At 42.0% G+C, this 21,272-nt stretch overlaps 1 protein-coding gene across 3 annotated transcripts; it reads right to left on the reverse strand.

Annotated features, from left to right (window-relative positions):
• Positions 1-366: 366 nt before the first annotated feature.
• On the reverse strand, positions 367-21,160 carry safb (scaffold attachment factor B). 3 transcript variants are annotated; one of them, XR_009769017.1, is made up of 22 exons: positions 20,886-21,160; positions 20,503-20,593; positions 17,967-18,031; positions 16,106-16,288; positions 15,978-16,031; positions 15,555-15,588; positions 14,356-14,764; positions 14,004-14,047; positions 13,824-13,927; positions 12,864-13,013; positions 12,684-12,772; positions 4,538-4,575; positions 4,382-4,458; positions 4,158-4,300; positions 3,971-4,076; positions 3,188-3,384; positions 2,949-3,114; positions 2,630-2,694; positions 1,314-1,372; positions 1,129-1,222; positions 991-1,048; positions 884-907 (listed from the first exon to the last, which is right to left on the reverse strand). XR_009769017.1 is itself a non-coding variant. In XM_061683264.1 (21 exons), the coding sequence occupies exons 1-21, from the start codon at positions 21,036-21,038 to the stop codon at positions 811-813; spliced, it is 2,382 nt and encodes a 793-aa protein (XP_061539248.1). In that variant the 5' UTR covers positions 21,039-21,160; the 3' UTR covers positions 367-810. The 3 variants fall into 3 exon arrangements, 1 of the variants encoding a protein (XP_061539248.1); XM_061683264.1 differs by lacking the exon at positions 1,129-1,222 and having other exon boundaries at positions 367-907; XR_009769016.1 differs by having other exon boundaries at positions 866-907; positions 991-1,222.
• Positions 21,161-21,272: the final 112 nt, after the last annotated feature.

Genomic DNA, 21,272 nt, shown 5'->3' on the forward strand with positions numbered 1-21,272 from the left:
AGATGTAACTGTACAACTCTGCACAAAAAGTCAAAAATAATATTGTCTCTATTATTGTTGCCAAACCCTGACAAGTGTGATGTGTTTGGCTTTAATTTGCAGTTCATACACTATTAACTCATTGACTGCCATTGACAGCTGTTGTATTCAAATATCCATGTTAACATGGTGGACTGGGAGTGTGTGAGTTTTAAACTGTAAAATTCACCCCCTACATTTACAGGTCATAATTGCTTTCTAATGTTCAACAACTCATAAGCGTGAGGCCATTCACTCCAGTCGAGTTCAACTCTGTCAATGAGATTCAGTGTCACTAATGTAACTAGCAGCTAAAGAGGAAAAGTTAAATAAGCAATAAAAAAAAGGTTTCAATTACAAACCATTTATTACCAGTCTCTCACACAATCAAGAACAACTGTAAACATTTTTCGTTGGGATGGAAATAATTAAAAGGCTTAGAGGAGCTGATTACAATTAGGATGTAACTTGACTGAGACAAAGCTGTTGCCCACAAAAAAAGAAAAAAAAATAATTGCTTCAGCTTGGTGGAGACGCAAAAGTGAAAGCTGAGCATGAAATGCGGGTGAGGGTTAGGTCCATCAACCATGTGTCTATAAAACATTTCAATTTACAATGACAAAAAAAAGACACGCGAGTGACCACTACCACACTGAAACAAGAACATCGCCAAAAGGAAAGAAATCCCAATAAAAAGAAACAATACAAAATGGTCAAAACCTTCCCTTGTGGACTTTTTGTTGTTGTTTTTAAAAGAGAGACGGTGTTGTTTTGTTGTTTCCAGACAAAAGTTCAGAAGCGTCGATTGAAGGCTCCGCCCTGCATCGTTTGGTTTTGTCGATTGAGCGCCCCCGAGAGAGACTGGGATGAGTTCATATAGCCTCCGCGACTAATGACACACAAATACACACACAACACTTATTTATCACCGAACTTTAGCAGGTAAAACCACGACGAGTCAAAGCAACTCACCCTGCCATACCACCACGTCCCCCCATGTGGCTTGAGCCCGGGATACCACCATCGCGACCTGAACATGGACGACAAATACGCACATTGTTGTGAGAAAGACTTTTCAAATGGGAAGAAATGTATGTTAAGGGTACAAACACAATTGGGACTGGTTTGGGGGATGGCTGCTCCCGATTGGTAGCAGAGATTTAGGTATAGTCTGTGGTGTTGGCCATCTCAAGTACACCACACACTAGAAAAGCAGTAACAACAAATGCAGAATCCTTCCTAATCATGTTCGTATATAATAGTAAATAAAATAAAATCAATAAAAGCATTTGTACCTTGCCACGGCCGGTCCCCATCCATCTTCCGACCAGAATCCCAGTCTCGGGCTCCATCCCTGCAACAAATCTCAATTTTAGAAAACTATAGTGACAACTTTTGTTACCGCTGCCAAGAAGGTGGCACTGGATACAGAAGTGAACACAGCAAATTAGCATACAGAAATATGACACCGTGATTATATTTTAGACTGGATTTCCATCTGGGCTCTTGCTGATCATTTTATTTATTGCTCGGAAAAAAAGAAAAAAAAAACAAACATCCTTTTGTTGATTTAAATGCATGCTTTGAGTGACTGTCATGCTGTGTAAATTCCTCATCACATTCAACTTTCTAGTAAATGCCTAAAGAGTTTTTGGCCAGAATTTAGTCCAGTTCCTATCTTCCTATCAGCCCAAAAGCACGATACTGCCTACCCTCTCGAAATTTAGCCAGGCTCGGATGTTCTTTTTTGTATTTCGACTATTTATGTTTTGAATGTGATTGGTCAATGCTGTAAACAGCCACATGCCCCCAATATAAGAGGTGTGCACATTAAAGAAACCACTTCATTTTATATTACCCCTTACATTTCAGTTAGTTTCAATTGAAGTATTTACACTGAAGGTGGAGACATTCTTGAAATATTTGATCTGGGTCTTTTTTTTTTTTTTTTTTTTTTTTTTTTTTTTTTTAAGTGGGAGGCAAAACCATTTGTGGTGTTTAATCATAATCAATAATCAATGCAAATAAAAACAAGAGGCCCAGAAAAAAAAAAAAAAAATAAAAAAATAAAGTCTCCATAGAGCAGGGGTCACCAATGTGGTGCCCCTGGGCACCAGGTAGCCCATATGAGTAACCCACGGACCTACTCTAAAAATAGCTGCTATTCTTAAAAAATATATATTGCTATGTACCAGTGAGCAATACCTAGCTTCTTTTGTTGCTGTTTTTCTTTTTTTTTTTTAAATAAATCATACCTGCCTCAGTGTAACTCCAGAAATTATTATTATTATTTTCAAACCTAGTAGTTCAAAGGTCACTTTTGTGCGCAAGACCAAACCATAGTATTTGTGGAGACAAGCTATGGAATGACGATGAGATGATTTACCTCAAAATATTTTGAGCTAACGTGTTATTTCAGAATTGTGTATCAAAATGGTCGCCCTTCCCATTAATCTGTACCAGAGTAGTTAGCTCTCTCTCAAAAAGGTTGGTGAAACTGCCCTGGAGCGTTCGTCGTACCACATTTTGTATCCCCTGCATCCAGGGACTTGAGCTTGAAAGCTCAGTGGCAGATGAAATTTTCATGAGGAGAGCTGAAAATGGAAGTCACCTGTTCATGCGCTTGTCATAGCCTCCGCCGCCCCAGGAGTCTCGGCCGTGTCTGTCGTTGAAATTCTACAGATGCAAAGAGTTCAAACAGTTGCGTGCCACACAGATTAAGAGGGGAGACGAAAAATGTACTTTTCATTGTTTATAGACAAATCGTTGGTTAAATCTTTAGTTATATGCCTATTTCTGAAAATGGATGAAAGAGAGCCATTCGGGCTCATTTGCATAACCACCCCCCCCACACCAAATTATTCAAAGACTACTTTAAACTCGGCAGTGTGCAGTACTTGTAGTTGAACAGGGAATGTTCCTGTTCTTACCAGACTATCTCTGTCTCCTCCCATGCCACGACCGCCGCCCCTCATGTCATCCTGGTACCGCCCTCGCTCCCTTTGGTCAAAGTCCTGGCAACGATCCTGCCGGCCGAAGTCAGAGCGGTTGTACCGGTCGTCCATGTTCAAGCGCTTGTCAGGCCAATCGTCCTTCCTGAGAGGGAGGAATTAGTCACAAGGGCACATTTGAGCGGAAAGACTTGGTCTCGTAATAAAACGGTCCGAACCTGCCGTCCATGTCGTAAGGCCTCTTCATGGGGCGCCGATCCTGCTCGTAGCGAAGCTGCTCTTGTTGCCTCCGGAGCTCCTCGCGCTCTCTCATGATGCGCTCCTGCTCCCGACGCCTCTCGAACTCGATGCGCATCCTTTCCCGCTCCAGGAACTGGCGCTCCATGCGGTCCACATTCAGGCGCTCTTTCTCAGCCTGCATGGGGATTTTAGAATGAATTCTGTGGAATTTTTGGTCCTTTCATTCAAATAAAATCAAACTTTTTTTATATATTATAGTCAATGATAATGAATGGGAGAGGGCCCACTGGCTCACAATCTGTTTTAGTTCAATCCAAAGGTGCTTGATGCACTTCTAGATCTGGTACAGTTATGTACTTTGAAACCATGCAACTGTCCAAAATGTCTTAAGATGGTATGCCGACTACTCGGACTCCTGATTAGTTAAGATGGTATGACGACTACTCGGACTCCTGATTAATTTATGTGGGTCTGCCTCACAGCTCGTAGATTTGGGGTTCAAATCTTGGCTCCGGCCTTCCTGTGTGGCATTTGCATGTTCTTCCCGTGCTTGTGTGAAGTTTTTCCAGCTTCCCACCTCAATAGGTGGGAATGTGAGTGTGAATGCTTGTGTACATGTGCCTGTGCTTGAGCAGGATAGGCTCCAGCTCACACGTGACTAATGAGGTATGGTGTTGTAGAAAATGGATGGATGTCTGAATACTGTTGTCTAGATAGTGTAGTGCTGTGTTAGTAGTAGTAGTAGTATATTATGACCTCACCTCTAGCCAGTGTCTCTTCTTTATCAAGTGTTTCCGCTCCTCTTTCTCACGAAACATGCGGATTCGTTCACGCTCTCGGTCCGGCCGTCCATCCTGCCCACGTTCGCTGCAATGAGAAAGAATCCGGTTACATTCCTGTCAGATGTGCAGTAGATTCTGCTTTTATGGTCCCTGCGTGGCTCCTTACTTGTATCTGCGTCGCTCCATCTCTCGCATATCCCGCTCCCGTTGCCTCTGCCTCTCGCGCTCGCGCTGCTCCTTGATCTGGTCGAACGACAGGATGTCTTTCCTCTCCTTACTGGACGACTTGCGGTCCTGACTCTTTGAGCTCTGGTGGGGAGAGGGGGCATTGAGGCGTGAAGACCACCTTTCACGGGTTCCATTTCCTCCTATTAGCACAGACACACTCACGCGCTCTTTGCTTTTGGCCTTGACACTGATGACAGGCTCCCCTTTGGACTTGTCCATGACTACGGTCCTCTCGTCCCCTGTTTGAACAAAGAGCCATGACTTGATAGCAACAATTTGCTATTAAAAAGCTGCGGGGAAATAATCGCCTTCACTCACCTTTGCCATCCTTTCCTTCTCCCTCATCCTTTCCAGACCTGCAGGATATGACATTTTGGTGAGCTGATATTATACTAGTACAGGTATGTTCAATTAAAATTCAGTCTGATTTCTCAGAGACATGGAAACACCAAAGGCATGAAAAAGGTGACAAAACGCAAAACATTGTTTGGGGGGGGGGTGGGAGTCTGGTGGGATCCCCGGGACCCCGCAGATACATTTTTTTTTATTTTAACAAATTAAGCAATCTGGAAGACTGAAGGCTACAAAAGGGCAAAAATAAATAAATGTATTCACGCGGAAAAACTTATTTACACCACTAAAGTACATGTTGATGTACAAATTTAAGATTAAAATGAAATGTGCCTCATTATTTCACTTTTTCATTTTGGCCTCCAACATGAGCCAGGCCAAACTCCACCTACACCTGATGCCTGCTTCAAGCTATGCCACATGAATAGCATCCCCCTCTTTAAGCGCTCTCATCCTGGAAAAGAATCGACGAAAAATCATTGTCTGTTTCCCTTCATTTTTCACTATTACCAAGTTCAAAGGCTAATCCCAAATGCACCCCCCAGGAAAATAAGTACAATATTTTCTGTTTTTATTGTCCATTTCCGATTTTGAAGTTACCGTATTTTCACAACCATAAGGCGCACTTAAAAGTCGTAAAATTTCTCCAAAATGGACGTTCCACAATCTATAAATGATGTTGTGTGATGAGCGCTCCGCTTGACTGACTGGGAGCATTTCCTACCGACACGCTGCTTATACAGAGGAAAAGCGGACGTGGCTGAGGACAGCATGCGCACGTAAAGGGGGACGGGTGCGCGTGAAGGAGGAGGCTAAAGGCACGCCCACAGTAGATGCATAGCGCCGGTCAAGCCAGCCTCCACTCGTAAAGTAGCTATCAAGCCAGCCGCCCCTAATTTTGTTTATACTAGGCATTACAGGAATAAGTCGCCAACTCGCGGCGAAAGCCACCTTCAAAATAAAAGCTCCCAATAATATGGACGTCAATGCACTTCGGTTAAGGAAATTTTGAATCTTGAGATGCATTAAAAAATTTAGTTTATTAGTTTTCCAGATACTTTTATTTTGAAATACAATATCAGATCTTCATCAAACCCCTTTTAGTGGAGTCCTTGGAGATCTGTCACACAGATCTGGACTTGTCTTGCGATACCAATGGGATTATGTTGGGGTGGCTTTGGCTCAGTAGGTAGAACAGGTTTGAATCCCTGCTACGACTGTCCGCATGTCAAAGTGTCCTTGGGCAAGGACACTGAACCCTAATTTGCTCCCAGTGGGCCTGGCAGCGCCTCGCATGGCAGCAGTCGCCCATTGGTTTATGAGAGTGTGTGTGTGTGTGTGTGTGTGTGTGTGGCTTTATAAAGCGCTTTGGGCACTGTGATGATGTAGATAAAGTGCTATATAAGTGCAGTCCATTTACTTTTGCCTAAAATATCAAATAAACTACATTTTTTAATGTATCTCAAGATTCAAATTAACTTTTCTGGTTGCATTCCTTAACCGAGGAGCACTGACGTCCGCATTATTGGGAAGCTTTTATTTTGAAGGTGGCTTTCGCCACGAGTTGGCGACCTATTACCGTAATGCCTAGCATGAAAAAAATTAGGGGCGGCTGGCTTGACCGCAGTCGAAAACTGCACCTATGAAGAGACACGCTTACGAAGCACAGTTTAAACTGCAAGCTATCAGTTACGCGGAGGAACATGGGAATCGAGCAGCCGCAAGAGAATTCTAAATCAACTAATCCATGGTTTGCAAGTGGAGGAAGCAGGAAAACGAGCTTTGCCAAGTCAAGAAGACGAAGCTGAGTTTCCGCGGGGAAAAAAAAGAAAACCAAAACGCGGTAACACGGCGAGGTGGACCGAGTTGGAAGACCATCTCGAGCAATGGATTAATGAACTCCAACTGATGGACATTGGTGTAAACAGGGCGTTAAAAGTGAAGTTGCGAGCGGCGTGGGAGCGATGGATGACAGATGGCGAACACAGCTTTAAAAAGACTAGGAGGCAGCTCGGGACGAGTTACGACGATTTGTGAATGGATTGTGGATGCTTGGGTTAACGTCTCTGCTTGCTCTGTTGATCGAGCTTTCGTAAAAGCCGGCATCATTTCTGAGGAGCCGCACGGCAACGAGACTGACTCGAACCTGGCGTGTTTGATGGAGAACTTGCCCAGCTGTTCATTTCGGATACGGAAGATGAGGACTTTGATGGATTTGTGGATGAGGATTGATCACAAAATAACGTGAGTACATTATTAAATACTTAAATAAAGTAAAACCGAACTCACTGTTTGCATTGTTTACTTCAATGTTTACTTCAATAAAGTACAACCGAACTCACTTTTGCTGTCTTTTTAAAAACATACGCTAGCATGCAGGCTACTGTATGTTTTTGCGTGCGTGCATGCTAACGTATGTTTTACCATGCCTGCGCCCAATAATACGGTGCGCCTTATGTATGTGTTAAATACAGAAATAGACCCCGTAACTGAGACTGCGCCTTTTAATACGGTCTGCCCTTATGGTTGTGAAAATACAGTAGCTCATTCTGTTTTGTGACGTAATCCCTAACATCACGCCGTCACTTAATACATTTAACATTAACATCCGTAAACTAATTACATAATTGTAGCCGTGTTTCCGAATTAATACAAAACTGTACTAGCGGATCAACTCTTGTCGCCGATGTTACGTGTGCTTCGCGGTTCCGCTGGGACCACAACCCGTAGGACCACAACCCCAGGACCCGTAGCACCTCAACGCAAAATACCAGTGCAACATATACGACACGGGCTGATCTGATGAGTAAAAATGTTGCTTAAAAGTAAGAGTAACAATAGAGGATGTCCTCTCCAGAGTACTTTTACTTGACAATAATGTGACTCAAGTAGAAGTAAAAAGTAGTAGTAATAAAAAGTACACTGTGAAATAATTCAAGTACTAAGTAAATACTGAGTATCTTCAGATTTTTTTAACCACAGCATGAGTATCAATAAAAAACATTTACAAAATAAAATGTGTCAAAACATCATCTGCAATTTATTGCACAGTGTTTTCTAAAGTTATAAGTGAGCAGAAATATCCACGTTTGGGCAGACAGTGCCAGACAAATAATACAATACATGAAAGCTGTTGTTTTTGTTCGTTTCAATGTAAACAAGAGTACCGCACTCGTCTTCATGGTAACGAGGACCTTCCCAATATGGCCACCACGTAGGCACTACAATCAGCCGGGCTGGCTTATCTAGTGTTAATACCTATGCCTGGGAATCCCAACAGAAGACGTGTGAGGTCATGTGACTTTGTGTCGTTTGATTGGTGAACTAGACAAACTGGATTGGCCCAAACAGCGCCCGATGCGGCAGTCGAAGTCTCACACACGAAACAGTTGATAAATAAGCAATAATTGATCAATAAAAGTAGCGAGCGACATTTAGATCATTGTAAACATTTAGATCATTGTAACAGAGTAAAGGTACCGTTCTTAACATTCACTGCCATTGACTGCTTTAGAAGCCAAATATCCATGTTAACTGGGAAGGCTGGCAGTGAAAGAGTTAACAGCAAGTGTTTTTTCTGGTCTCGTCAACTCCTGAGACAAACGGAACCTCAGGCCAATGCGCTCCCATATTAGTCCGCCATGGAGTAATATTCACAATTACATCTGTGTGTGGATGGTGGAATGGATCTAGCTGTCAGTGTGCAAGGACCACAGAATATGTTCTATTGTTATACACACCGAATCTACCAAATTAAAGAATAAACTCATGGGGGGGGGGTTAGGTTCTTACTTTTTCCGTTCTTTAGTAATAAGCAGTTGAATATAGGTAGATTTTTACTAAATTCAGTCATTTCTCCCAGAAACCGGAGGAAAAAAGTATTTTTTTAAACAAACAATATGGTGCATACCGCGACTTTGATGAATCTTTTTTTTTTTTTTGCTTTTATGACACTCCCAACATGTGAACAGTTTTTATTTCGTGAACCAGGTAAAACATTTAGGAATAAGCGCGCTTCAAGTTATGTAACTCAACGGATATACAGTGGGTATGGAAAGTATTCAGACCCCCTTAAATTCTTCACTCTTATATTGCAGCCATTTGCTAAAATTAATTTTTCTTCTTCAATACACACAGAACCCCATATTAACAGAAATTGCTGAAATATTTTCAGACTTATTAAAAAATAATAACTGAAATATCACACAGCCATATGTATACCCTTTGCAGTGACACTCATTTAACTCGGGTGCTGTCCATTTCTTCTGATCATCCTTGAGATGATTGGAGTGCAGCTGTGTTTGATTATACTGATTGGACTTTATGAGGAAAGCCACACACCTGTCTATATAAGACCTTACAGCTCACAGTGCATCTCAAACCAAATGAGAATCATGAGGTCAAAGGAACTGCCTGAAGAGCTCAGACAGACTGGCCAAGGTTACAAAAAAACCAAAACAACACATCTGCTGCACTTAAGGTTCCTATGAGCACAGTGGCCTCCATAATCCTTAAATGTAAGACGTTTGGGACGACCAGAACCCTTCCTAGAGCTGGCCGTCCAGCCAAACTGAGCAATGGGGGGAGAAGAGCCTTGGTGAGAGAGGTTAAGAAGAACCCAAAGATCATTGTAGCTGAGCTCCAGAGATGGGGAGATGGGAAAGTTCTAGTTCTAGAAAGTCAACAATCACTGCAGCCCTCCACCAGTCGGGTCTTTATGGCAGAGTGGCCGACAGTAGCCTCTCCTCAGTGCAAGGCACATGAAGGCCCTCATGGAGTTTGATTAAAAAAACACCAGAAGGACTCCAAGAAGGTGATAAATAAGATTCTCTGCTCTGATGAGACCAAGATAAAACTTTTTGGCCTTAATTCTAAGCGGTACGTGTGGAGAAAACCAGGCACTGCTCATCACCTGCCCAATACATTCCCAACAGTGAAGCATGGTGGTGGTAGCATCATGCTGTGGGGGCGTTTTTCAGCTGGATGACCGGTTGCAATCAAAGGAAAGATGAATGTGGCCAAGTGCAGGGATAGCCTGGACGAAAACGTTCTCCAGAGTGCTCAGGACCTCAGACTGCACCGAAGGCTCACCTTCCAACAAGACAATGACCCTAAGCACACAGCTAAACTAACGAAGGAGTGGCTTCGGCACTGAACGGAATTTTATAAAACGTATTTAGTATTTAAAGAGTGAATTCATTTCCACACAGCCACGGGGAGAACATGCAAACTCCACAAAGTGCCAAGCAGTCGACCACCGTGCCACCACGTAGCCAACCTGTCAATATCGAAATGGCACCTTCCTTTTCACATTTGTGGTTTTGAGACTACCGTATTTTCCGGACTACAGAGCCCATCGGAAGAAAAGCCACGGACACTAAATTTGTAGGGGAAAAACACATTTTTTAAAAACATATATTAGCCGCAACAGACTATACGCCACGGATATACGTTGCGAAATTAGATATTTACACAGAAAGATTCTGTGTTTATTTACATACCTTAATTGTTTCCAAACAGTGCCTGTAACACGGCTCAAACATAACAGAAAAGTCATTGTTTTTATTCATCCTCCTCCTGTTCACTGAAACAACTGAAGTCGTCTTCTTCAGTGTCGGAGTTGAAGAGCCTCAGAACATCTCCGTCACACACCATTTCAGTCTCTTGTCGGTTTCGGTCTCAATGTCATTTTCATCTCGAGAGACAGTTACCGCTGAAGTTGTGCTGTTCTCCTCACATAGCAGTCCAGCCTTTCGAAATCCATTGGTGATTGTAGATTCTTTCACACTGCTCCACGCTTTAAAGATCCACTGGCAGACCTCAGAAAAGGATGATCTTCACATGCGGCCAGTTTTTGTGAAAGATTTCTCGCCGCTGGTCATTCAAGCCTTCCCACTCACCTCTGAGTGCCGCTTTAAAAGCACGATGGCTTTCAACTTAAAAGCTGCATCATATGCTTTTCTTGTTGTACTTTCCATGATGAGGGTGTGAAAAAAAAATTTTTGCGTTAGTGTGCGTCGCACTGTGTTTTGCGTTGAGTGTGCCAAAAACTAGCCTTGTCGTCTTCTACACGCTGGAGGAATCTGCGCATGCCCAAACCCTAGTGCATTATGGGAAACGGTAATGTTTTAAGTATTTATATATTATCTATAATTTAGCCGCGTTGTTGCATAGGCCACAGGGTTCAGAGCAAGGAAAAAAAGTAGCGGCTTATAGTCCGGAAAATACGGTAATTGTTGTTTTCCATGAAAAACTACTATCTGCCGGTCCAAGGAATATATACCTTAAGGTCAACAATGCATGAACATAAATGTTTTCCCAAAAACACAGAAATCATGAAAAATAAGACATGCCCTTGAGCTGCAGCACTACGTGGGTGTGTTCGCTGAAGCGCTCGAGACAGCCCTACATCTCTCAATAAAATACATTCGCTTGTAGTCAACTACTGGGTGAAAAAACGTGTGCCGCCATGGTCATGGTGAATAAACCATTAACTCTCCCGTGTGTGTGTGTGTGTGTGTGTGTTTTATGTGGGGGACTACCACACACAACAACTCAGAGCAAATATTTTACGTTGCCGCCATGATCGAGCAAGATGTTTAGCTCGTCTCCTAGCAAACATAATTAACAGTTCAGTTTGCCTTAAGTGTCTCTGTTATGTGGATCTTCACGAGGTGCATAGAGCAAAGCTGTAGAGTACTGGGCAGCGCCAACGCCGGTCCGCCTTTGGTCCACCAGCGGTTAATATATACTAACCTAGTCGCTAGTAGCAGGCCACTTGGCAGTGGAAACATCCAACCGCACGCCAGTCAGCACAACATGAGAATAAAATATCGTGTCCATTTTATTTATCGAACGCGAAGTCGATAGTAATTAAAATAACAGGCATAGCCATTTCTAACTGTGGAGCTAAAGTGTGATACACGCATACAGATAATCAGCCAAATTTGAGCTACTGACCTCTTCCAATCAAAGTCAGCACAGATTGTCCTGTGGTGTGAGGGTGTGCTAAAAGTGATTTTTCCATCCCTGACTTGCAACCAGTGCAGACAATGGTAAATATGAAACCTTTTCAGTATTCATGACTGCAAATTCTGTGTGTGCAGTCAAAAGCAAGAATGGCCAAGATAGACACAGTCATTGTGACATGAAACAGAACGATTGCAAATTAGAACACTCACTCTGCTGCCAGACACAAATTGAGGAGCAACAGGTTGTGTTTAGGGTTGAGCATTGTTTGAATTTGAGGGATTACAGTCCTGATTACTAACTGCAATTCCGGTTCCAAAAGATTCTCAATTCAGACTCTTTTAGGGGCTGTTCAAATTATGAACATCCATTTTCTTAGCAACCCGCAGCATAGACTAAAATTCGACTCAGGGTTCTTTATAACCAGTGTCAATATCAGACCTATGAACAAAAAGGCAATTTGCGAGTAACTAACCAAATTGACTTAATATTCATGAATTGCTTTAGCTAAAAGTTAAATATAGCATTGTTAAAACTATTTGCGACTGTTTTATCACGTCGGATGGTTTTATATGTTTTAACTTGACTTCCTGTTTTGAGCATGTAGCCCTTTATTTTGAAGGGTACGCACTGAAAAGCAGTATTTTGGCACAAAATGTAACTTCACACAACACTGGTGAAAACGAAAGTAAAACGAGACGGCATGAAAAAGTAATGAATCCAACCAAATGCTCTGTAAAACGTTGATTCCTTTACCTACCCACCGATGAGGCACAAGGTCAGTGTTTTGTGATACTGTGAGACAACGTTTGTGATTTTTATCCCAATTCATTGTGATGTAAAGTTGCTAGATTGACCTTTGGTGAAGTTTTAGCTCAATGTTAAGCTTGTAATGAGACTACTTCTTTCTTTCCAGTATGGTAAAATACTTTTTATTTTTTGTGTCTGTCATCAGCTCTTACGTTGGTTTGAAAACTAAAATAAACGCTAAAATCCATCAGTGCAACCCATCTTTTAACTTGTTAGATGCCTCAATGTTGGCATGGACATATTGTTCCAAGCTCACCCAACTAACTTCAATTGACATTCCACGCGGTGTAGGCTGAGGCAGTAAAAAAAAAAAAAAAAATGCAGTCAAGCTTACTTGGAGTCAGTGGAGTGTCTCCGCTCACCGCCAGACTTCTTGGCATCAGTCTTGTCAGCTGGCTTCTTGCCCGCAGGCTCATTTTTAGCCTGCAATATTAAAGACGGGATTAAGTAGAAAGAGGGCCATCAAATTTCACATCTGACTATCTTGGTTTTGGTCCGTGGTGACAAAACTCACATGCTCAACAGAGATCATCTTCCCGTGGAGCTCAGTCCGGTGAAGGTGGCTGACGCACTTGGTGGCCTCTTCTGTGGAGGACATGGTGACGAAGCCATAGCAGCGGGCGCCGGGACTCTTAGCGTTGGTCACCACCTTGGCGCCAACAACCTGCACGACAAATGGGCTTTGTAAGGAATGGTGCCCTAGCATAGAGTGACTTGTAAGCCCCCACAATAATAATAGGCACACTTTCCCAAATGTGGGATGAACAAAAACTATTTTTTTTCATTTCAATAATTGGGGTCGCATGGTATAACTGAACTGCAAAAAACATGAGACTGCACTGTCAAAAATGAACCAATCACATATTTTTAGTACTGGTACTTCTGCACAGGTTGTCAAAAAATATGTTAAGTGTGCTTGCTTCAAGCTGTTTAATAGTCACTCCTATTTGTGTGCGGAAAGAATGAAAACCAGACGAGCGTGTTGTAGTAGATTGTAGAATACTTTATTTGGCCTCCGGAGCCCAGCGGCAGAAGGGCAAGCGCGGAAGGACATCACCTGAAGCAGCTATAGAAAACAGTCTAATCCACATGCTATAAATCCCAGGTGAAGTTTACTGGATAAATCTGACACGTAAAATAAAGATTTAAACTTTGTACAGTAAATTTAAGCACCAAAATGTTTAACCAAAGCCCACTAACATACTAATGCGAAACACCAAAGATGCTGTAACGGAAATTAACGTCGATGTTAGAGTAATTGTATACCTTCACACAACTGCTACTTAAGAGACCACTGCTACATGAACAAACTTATATTAATACTCAATATTTGTATTAAAAAAAAGGCCATAATGCGATGACCCCACAAAATAACCTCATTGGAAGATGTTATCTTGAGCAAATTACACAATCTACACAATTATTTATGATGAACAAAATCAAGCAATTAAATACAACCGTTCATGTCACTGACCTTGCCATGTTTACTGAAGAGCGTCTTCAGATCGGTCGCCCTGGTAGTGGAAGCGAGCCCGCTGACCCACAGATTCCTGCTGCCTGCAGCAGCACTTGCAGTGGCTAAATTCACCAAAAATATCAACTTATGAGCATGACATCTAGTGTTTGTAAAACCTACCATGGTAAAAACACTCACCCTTTTCATCCTTAGACTCATCCTTAGCATCTTTGTCATCAGAACTAGAGAAAGTCAAACAAAGACAAGTGAGGACATCTGCAAGCACTTCAACAAATGTGTGTCTTTAGACAAAAAGTGGCGACGATCAACCCGTTGTAGGTATTTAACAGTGAGTAAACGGGACTTCAACCGGACAACCCCAACATGTTACTCGGATAATGAAGTGTATAAGTGCAGGGAGTGAGATATGAAAGACAAATGCATTGAATTGTTTTTACCGCCTTCAAGAGCATCCAATTCTTACTAGCACAAAAGAGCCAATTCAAGAGAGATAGCCATTTTGGTTTCTAGTAGACAGAAAGCAACAAACCTCTTATTCTGATCTTCGCCCTCTACAGAGGACGACTCTTTCACTGCCGAGGCTGAATCCGCAGTCGCATTCTCTTCTGTCTTCTCATCCTCATCCCCCTTCTTAAACCCCAATTCTGAACCAACACTTTCAACCCCAACGTCCTGTTCGTTTACACTAACAGCTTGTGAGCCCTTTTCACTGTCCAATGTCTCTTCTGGGACCTTCTCCGCATCCCCGGCCTCCGTGGAGTCCATCTCAAGAGCATCCCGGTCGCCTTCCACATCAGCTTTGGCTCCCGTTTCGGTGAACACAATGTCTTCCCCGCCGGTGGAGGCAGCCTGTTCTTCATCGGCGCTCATCTCCTGGCTCAGGTGGCGGTCTTCGAAAAGCGGCTCAGATAAACAAGACCCAGCTACTTTGTCATGTTCTACAGGTTTAACAGGAATAGAATGGCACAGAGTTTAATCACTTCTGAAACACAGCAATGGTTAAGGAGGAAGTGGCAAGGCCAGGATTAGGAACGTCATGACCACGTGCCTGTGCTCCTAGAACAACTAAGCATAGTGCTGAAGCAGACCCTAGACCCTACGGAGAGACTGGAAGGGAGCCCAAAAGGTAGTAAGATAACCAAGCATGTAGGGGGGGGGGGAGACTATCTCTTGCCTTGCAGGTTGAGAAACTGCTAAGCTGTTCACCTGATTGAAAGCAGAGAGTCCATGGTGGAAGAGAGGTGCAAGATCAGCGTCGCCACAGTGGGGTACTTGTAACAGTCCTTATGCTTGGCTTCACAGTGTCTTTTGAGCAAAACTTCAACTCAAATCCAACAGTTTCATGTCCTTATGAGAGCTTGAGACCGTATTGTAAAAAGGTGCTCGTTGCCTTGATGGATATTCACGTTGGCCGTCTTCGTGCGTCCACCTGGAAACACTGCAGGCAGCCTGCAACAGCTCACCCTGACTCTCGGTCAGTCTGATTGCTGTCAACGTGCGTCAAAGTGTTAACCCCCAAAATGGGCCAAAAATGGTAACTGGACCAGATTATACAACTTTTAACAATGGCTGTCAACCAAATTTCAACACAGAGCCAGCAATCCCCTTTGGGCTTCCAGTCTCTCTCTCTCGCTCTCTCTCTCCCCTTGTTGATATTAAAAGATAGTGTTTGCATTCCAAACTAAAACGCAAAGAAAACCCCATTTTCTGACCCTTTCTATACATTACCTGTTTCTGCCAATAGCTCATCAGCATCTGCTGTCTGAAAGACAAATAATGAGCTTCTTTTTAATATGAACAGATTTTATCTGCAAAATATGCAAATACAGCGAACCCACGTTCACAGCAGGATTAATTCCTGACCAACACATTAGGGGAATATCTACAGTAGAGTTTTTGTGGTTTGTTTTACCCCTTCCACAAAATTTAAAATGCATTTAAACCTATTAAATATACATTGAAAACTTATTTGAACAACAAAACATTGCAAGCAAAAGGTACAGGAACTACTGATGGCTGTAAACTGCACTTTTTGATGATATGGATAAGTTAATACGTTTTAAACAAAAGTCTGTGATGTACTGGTGTTGCGTTAGGTGAAACGTAATATTGTGGGGGAAAGGTCTATCTCCCCCAAAAAATCTTACCTACCACATAAATTGAAGAGCACAACATATCATCTTCCAGCCCTCCTGAGTCATCCAGCTGATGAAAATGAGGTTAGAATAAAACAATGTCCCTGTCATGATGATCATTTATTACATAATTGCATTTCACACCTGTCTTGCTTCATCTTCAGAGTCAATCGTTACGTCGTCGTCATCCAGGTGCTCATCTTCCTCGCCGTCAATTAAATTCCCCAGCTCATCTACATCCTGTTCCGGCAATGCGTTGTCATTGTCAGCCTCGTCCAGCACATTCATGTCAAGGATATCCATATCCTGGATGTTCTCATGTTCATCCTGAGGAGAAAGGTACCATATTTAGTAGACTTTACACCGATCTGATCGGTTTGATCTGTATTGGCCGATAATTAGTATTTTATGCTGAATGGCCGATCGGCTTTCATGTTATAATTCGCAGATCTGATCAATGACATCATCAATCAGCTCCGCAAAAGACATTTGCTCCGTGTCGCCGTCGTGTATGAATCCAAAAGCTAGTTTATTTTTAGCCTTGTCACGTGTCTTGTGGCGTAGTACTGTAACTATATGACGGCCAATAAAAAAATTTTCAATTGTGTTGGTGAAAAAAAAGGTGTCGCTGGTGTGGGACATTTTGCAGTGTTTCAGACAAACAACCCATGCAGTCTGTGCACAACTGAAGTGTGTCGTAGGGAACGTCGGGCACCTTAAGAATGTACACAAGGAGGAGCATGCCGCGTTCAAGCAACGCAGCGTGGTGGGAAAAAAAAAGAAGAGGAAAAGCCAAATGGACGCAAACTCTGGGCAACACCCATCCAAATAGCCGGGACAGTGACAAAGTTAGTAAGCATGTCATTAACAGTATTTTTTAAAGTAATTTAATTGCAATAATGTAATTTAATCACAGTAAGTTATCACCCTTTATTTCTGTCATGTAATGTTGATTTGACCTAAATTTATGTCAGTGGCCAATCCTTAAATGCCCCCTAGAGGTCACCGATGTTTAACTTTCGTATAAAATGTTAGCAAGGGTGGGCCAGCTAGAAGACAGTAAATGTAACTAAATGTAACGTAAAATAAATGTAACTATACTCCTCAACATAGTTAAATAACTATATTTATTATTACTTATTGCCCTGGTATTATTACATGAATCCTAAGAAACCCAGTGCTCATCAATCAACCATCAAACTATTTAAGTAAATAAAGACATAGCTCCAAACCCAAGTTGTGACTAACTTTTTTCAAAAGTTTTTTGTTACACTTGACAATTTTGCACTACTCAGAACATTTGTGACAGAGTTAGCATTTTAGAAATATAAAATCAGCCTGGTATAAAGTGCAGAGGGAATGCCACCTGCTAATGACAAATGTGTGAATAGTGAATATGGTAAAAATGTGTCTGCATGAATACAGAAACCCGTGAACACAGCAGCAGAAAAATATATGTTCGCTTTCCAATCTTTGTTGAAAGCCTTCTTTCTGAATCAATTTTTCACTTCCTCGACATTTTGGGATCATTTGTACACGTTTCTCAAGTTACTTATAAAAGTCACGCTGCTTTACACTGATGCGGGTACACTACCACCTAATGGTAAGATCCCGTCACTTGACGGTAATTTGGCAACGACATATTATGGGAAATGTAGTTGATGGTGAATACACACGTCAACTGCTCAATTGACTTATTTTAAGACCTTTCAAGCCCCCGCGGGCCATCTAAAAAGACACGACGGGCCACATTTTGGCCCACGGGGCCATGAGTTTGACACGTGTGCTAGAGAATACGTGAAGATACTCAGTATACTGTACACAATAAATGAACAAATTCATTTAAATAGACACATTATCTTGTGATCGGATCGTTTGTTTTTTTAACCAAAAATCCTGATCGTGTAAAGCCTAATATTTAGACCTTGATAAACGTCACAGTCCGTTCTGATATTGAGGGGTATATCTGATGATGATGGTGGTGGTGGTGGGGGGGGAAACATACATGACCATCACGGGATTCATCTTCCAAGTTGCAGTCCTCATTTTCATCGCAGCCCTGCATCATTTCTGAGGACAAAAGGCAGACAAAAATCAATGTATAGCTAAGAATTTATTAGATGAGACCAATATGAACTGAGAATTGTGAAGTGTGTGTAAAAAGTCCAAATACTTATGGATATTTAACTTTTGTTGTGATGGATATTATGAGCAACAAAGATTACAGTATAGTCTAATTTTAATTGTGTAATAATTTAGGATCATAAATTATATGTCAAGCTCAAGATTTGGTAATATGAATAAGCAATTTTTTACTGTAATTAGGGTCATTTAGGTAATGAATGGCACGCAACAAACTAGTTTGCACAGTGGTATAAGAATACATCAGCATGCGGCTTTCAGGTGAAATGTTAGTAGCAGAGACCAAAAGAAGATGGTGTAATTTCTGAGGTATGTGTGAATTTGTCTGAACAATTACAATTAGTCAGAACAATTACATGCCTTTACCATTATTATGAATATATAAAGACAAAAGAGTGTAATGGGTTTACTGGGTAGTTAGGATCACTTATGCATTTGTAGCAAGAGTTGGAAGGGCAATGCATGCAAATTGTGCAACTCACTATCGTTATGGACTTTTGTCTTTACCGTAAAAAAAAAGAGTGTATTTCAGTTTCCCCCCACCATTTGCTCTCTCAATAAGTTCTATCAACAAAACTGGCAAATTTCACATAATAATCATATTTTTTAATGATTTTCCCCACACAATTAAGATCTCTTGTTATGATTACATTGGCTTTGGACCGCAACGAAAACTCATCTCGATTGATTATTATTCATGGCCTAAAATTTTAAATCAATAACTTTTGGAAAAAAAGCACTTCAAGCATGGCTGGTTTTACATGGAAGATGGTTATACGTGTGTGTGTGTGTGTGTGTGTGTGTGTGTGTGTGTGTGTGTGTATATATATATATATATATATATATAATAAAAAGTGTCATCATGCTAAATTAGAAAAAAACTGACAACTGTCTTTACTGTTATGGAATTACAGTGGAACCTCGATAGAACGGCCGTAATAGGGGCAGGGGGGTCGTCCGATGTCGCTGATTGTCCGTTACATTGAAGCATTTTTTTTTTGGCCAAATGCACCCACGTTACTGTACAGTACAAAATTATTGTATTATAGTACAAAATTATTGTATTATAGGGGTTTTTCGTGCCCTAAACGCCCCAGTATAGTCGAAAGTTATTGTAAATAAATAGTTAAAAAAGCTTGAAAATGTGTGTAAGTTTGACATTTTATCCAAACTTACCACACCAGTGTGCTTGGTCATGGTGACATTGTTGACATACAGTAATCATCATAGGAGAGTTGCTTTCATGAGCTGTGAGGGTTGAGTGCGCTCCCTTGTTCCAAATCCGTTGCCAAAAGTGAACGGGATGACAAAATAAAACTGTTACTGTACCAAAAACAGCATGTTCCAGACTCCAAAGACTTGTGTTTTGTATTCTTCAGCGCCATGTCGCTCTCTCTCTCTGTAGAGCGCTGTCTGTCCAATAGCTAGACCCATCGTCACATGGCCACCACGTCAATGCCCCACATTCAACATGGCCGTACGCATGTCGTGGGGAATTAGATCTAGTTATATTCTTTATGAGACCCGGAAATGTGTCAGTCCTATTCTCTGGCCGCACTGCACCAATACACAACAGCGGCCAATTATTTATTACTTGTGCACTCACTGTAGTTGTCTCGCCATGCTGCACTATTTGCATATACTGGCCACTCATGCCAGAGTAGCATCTGCTCCATTTGCACACTGATTGAGGAGTATCTGTAACATTTGCACAACCGACATTGTCCCAGATGATCGCACTACTCGTCACTTTAAACCGCATACACTCCTTGAAGTCTCAGCGCCCTTTGCACAATGGTCATTGCACCGGACTATTGCAATATTAGTCGTTCGAACTGCTCTAAGTGCTAGAGGACTCTGCATCTTTTTGCACAATTGTTTTTTGTCAATGTCTTTATGTCCCCAAAGTGTTCTGTAAATTGACTGTTTGTTGTACTAGAGCGGCTCCAACTACCGGAGACAAATTCCTTGTGTGTTTTGGACATACTTGGCAAATAAAGATGATTCTGATTCTGAAATGGTATGTAACTATTTTTGAACACATTGTTCAGTCCCAACAATCCGTTTTATCCGGGTCTGTTTTAGCGAGGTTCCACTGTATATGAAAATGGCCTATTTATAAGATTATCCACGAATGATCCCAGATGATAAATTCAGGTTTTATAGCAGCAAACAAAAACTTGTTTAAAAAAAATAGAATGTAACTACATAGACAAACTTTCATGAGTTTTCATGAGATTGCAGATTAAGGTTGGGGGCACAAAGGAGCACCCGAAGAGCTCGCTTCTGCTCGTAGGAAAATGGCTAAGCATATATTTACATACACTCCTTGCATGCTTTGATTTTTGCTGGAAGAAAGTGCTAAGCACACACAGTATTGTCTTGCATGTTCGGTTTACCTCTTGCAGCCCGTCTTGGCGTGGCTTTTTTCGGCGCCAACTCCGCTGAAAGAACGATTGCGTCAGGGTTTCCCCCTTCCTCCTCGATAGCCTGTGTGCGTATGACAAAAAAAAACATGCCAAATTTGGCCATGGAGAGACTTTAAACTTACAACGGAGGCCATTTTAGCACATGCTAATAGATTTAGCCTTTCGGAGCTAGTTAGTACAATGGCGTCAATTAGCCTGTTAGCTAACGTAGCTTCATCACGTGACTTTATTCTGAGCTGTTGCGCACATTCAAATTCTATCACGTTTCGTATTAAAATGCTATGTGGAGGCTTATAACTGATATGGTTCGGGTTTTTTGTTTTGTTTTGCTCTTTTAAGAAACAAAGTAAGACCTTTTTCAGGCGCTCCGACAGGACGCTCTTGACGCCAACGGTGTCCAGGTTTCGTCTCTTCAGCTCGGCCTTCAAATCGATAACTCTCAGGTCCGCTAGTTTGCGAACCTCGGCGCCCTCCGGAGTCCCAGTCTCGGTCGATGGATCAGCCATCGTTTCGAAATGTAAAATACAAACAACGCGTCTCCCTGTAGATAATCGTAGCAAAGCGCGCTGATCGTGCACCGTGGCGGCGTGGAAAAATGAGCTCAAAATGGCGTCCACTCCGACAGTTTTGCGTGTGGCGTTTGGCGCATGCGCGTTGTAAATGCAGTGCGGTGGTATGGGGGAACACGGACATAACATAATAACCAATCACAGGCTGGATCATTCAGTCAGTGCAGTACA

This window comes from Phycodurus eques, chromosome 8, assembly GCF_024500275.1.
Source record: "Phycodurus eques isolate BA_2022a chromosome 8, UOR_Pequ_1.1, whole genome shotgun sequence".
In the NCBI taxonomy this organism is placed as follows: domain Eukaryota; kingdom Metazoa; phylum Chordata; class Actinopteri; order Syngnathiformes; family Syngnathidae; genus Phycodurus; species Phycodurus eques.

Coding starts and splice junctions, on each gene's coding strand:
- safb (XM_061683264.1), bottom strand. CDS start 21,038: ATGGCTGATCCATCGACCGAGACTGGGACTCCGGAGGGCGCCGAGGTT. Junction 4,576..12,683: donor AGACACTCCACTGACTCCAA/GTAAGCTTGACT, acceptor CATATCCTGCAG/GTCTGGAAAGGATGAGGGAG. Junction 4,301..4,381: donor AGGCCAAAAGCAAAGAGCGC/GTGAGTGTGTCT, acceptor TCTCCCCACCAG/AGCTCAAAGAGTCAGGACCG.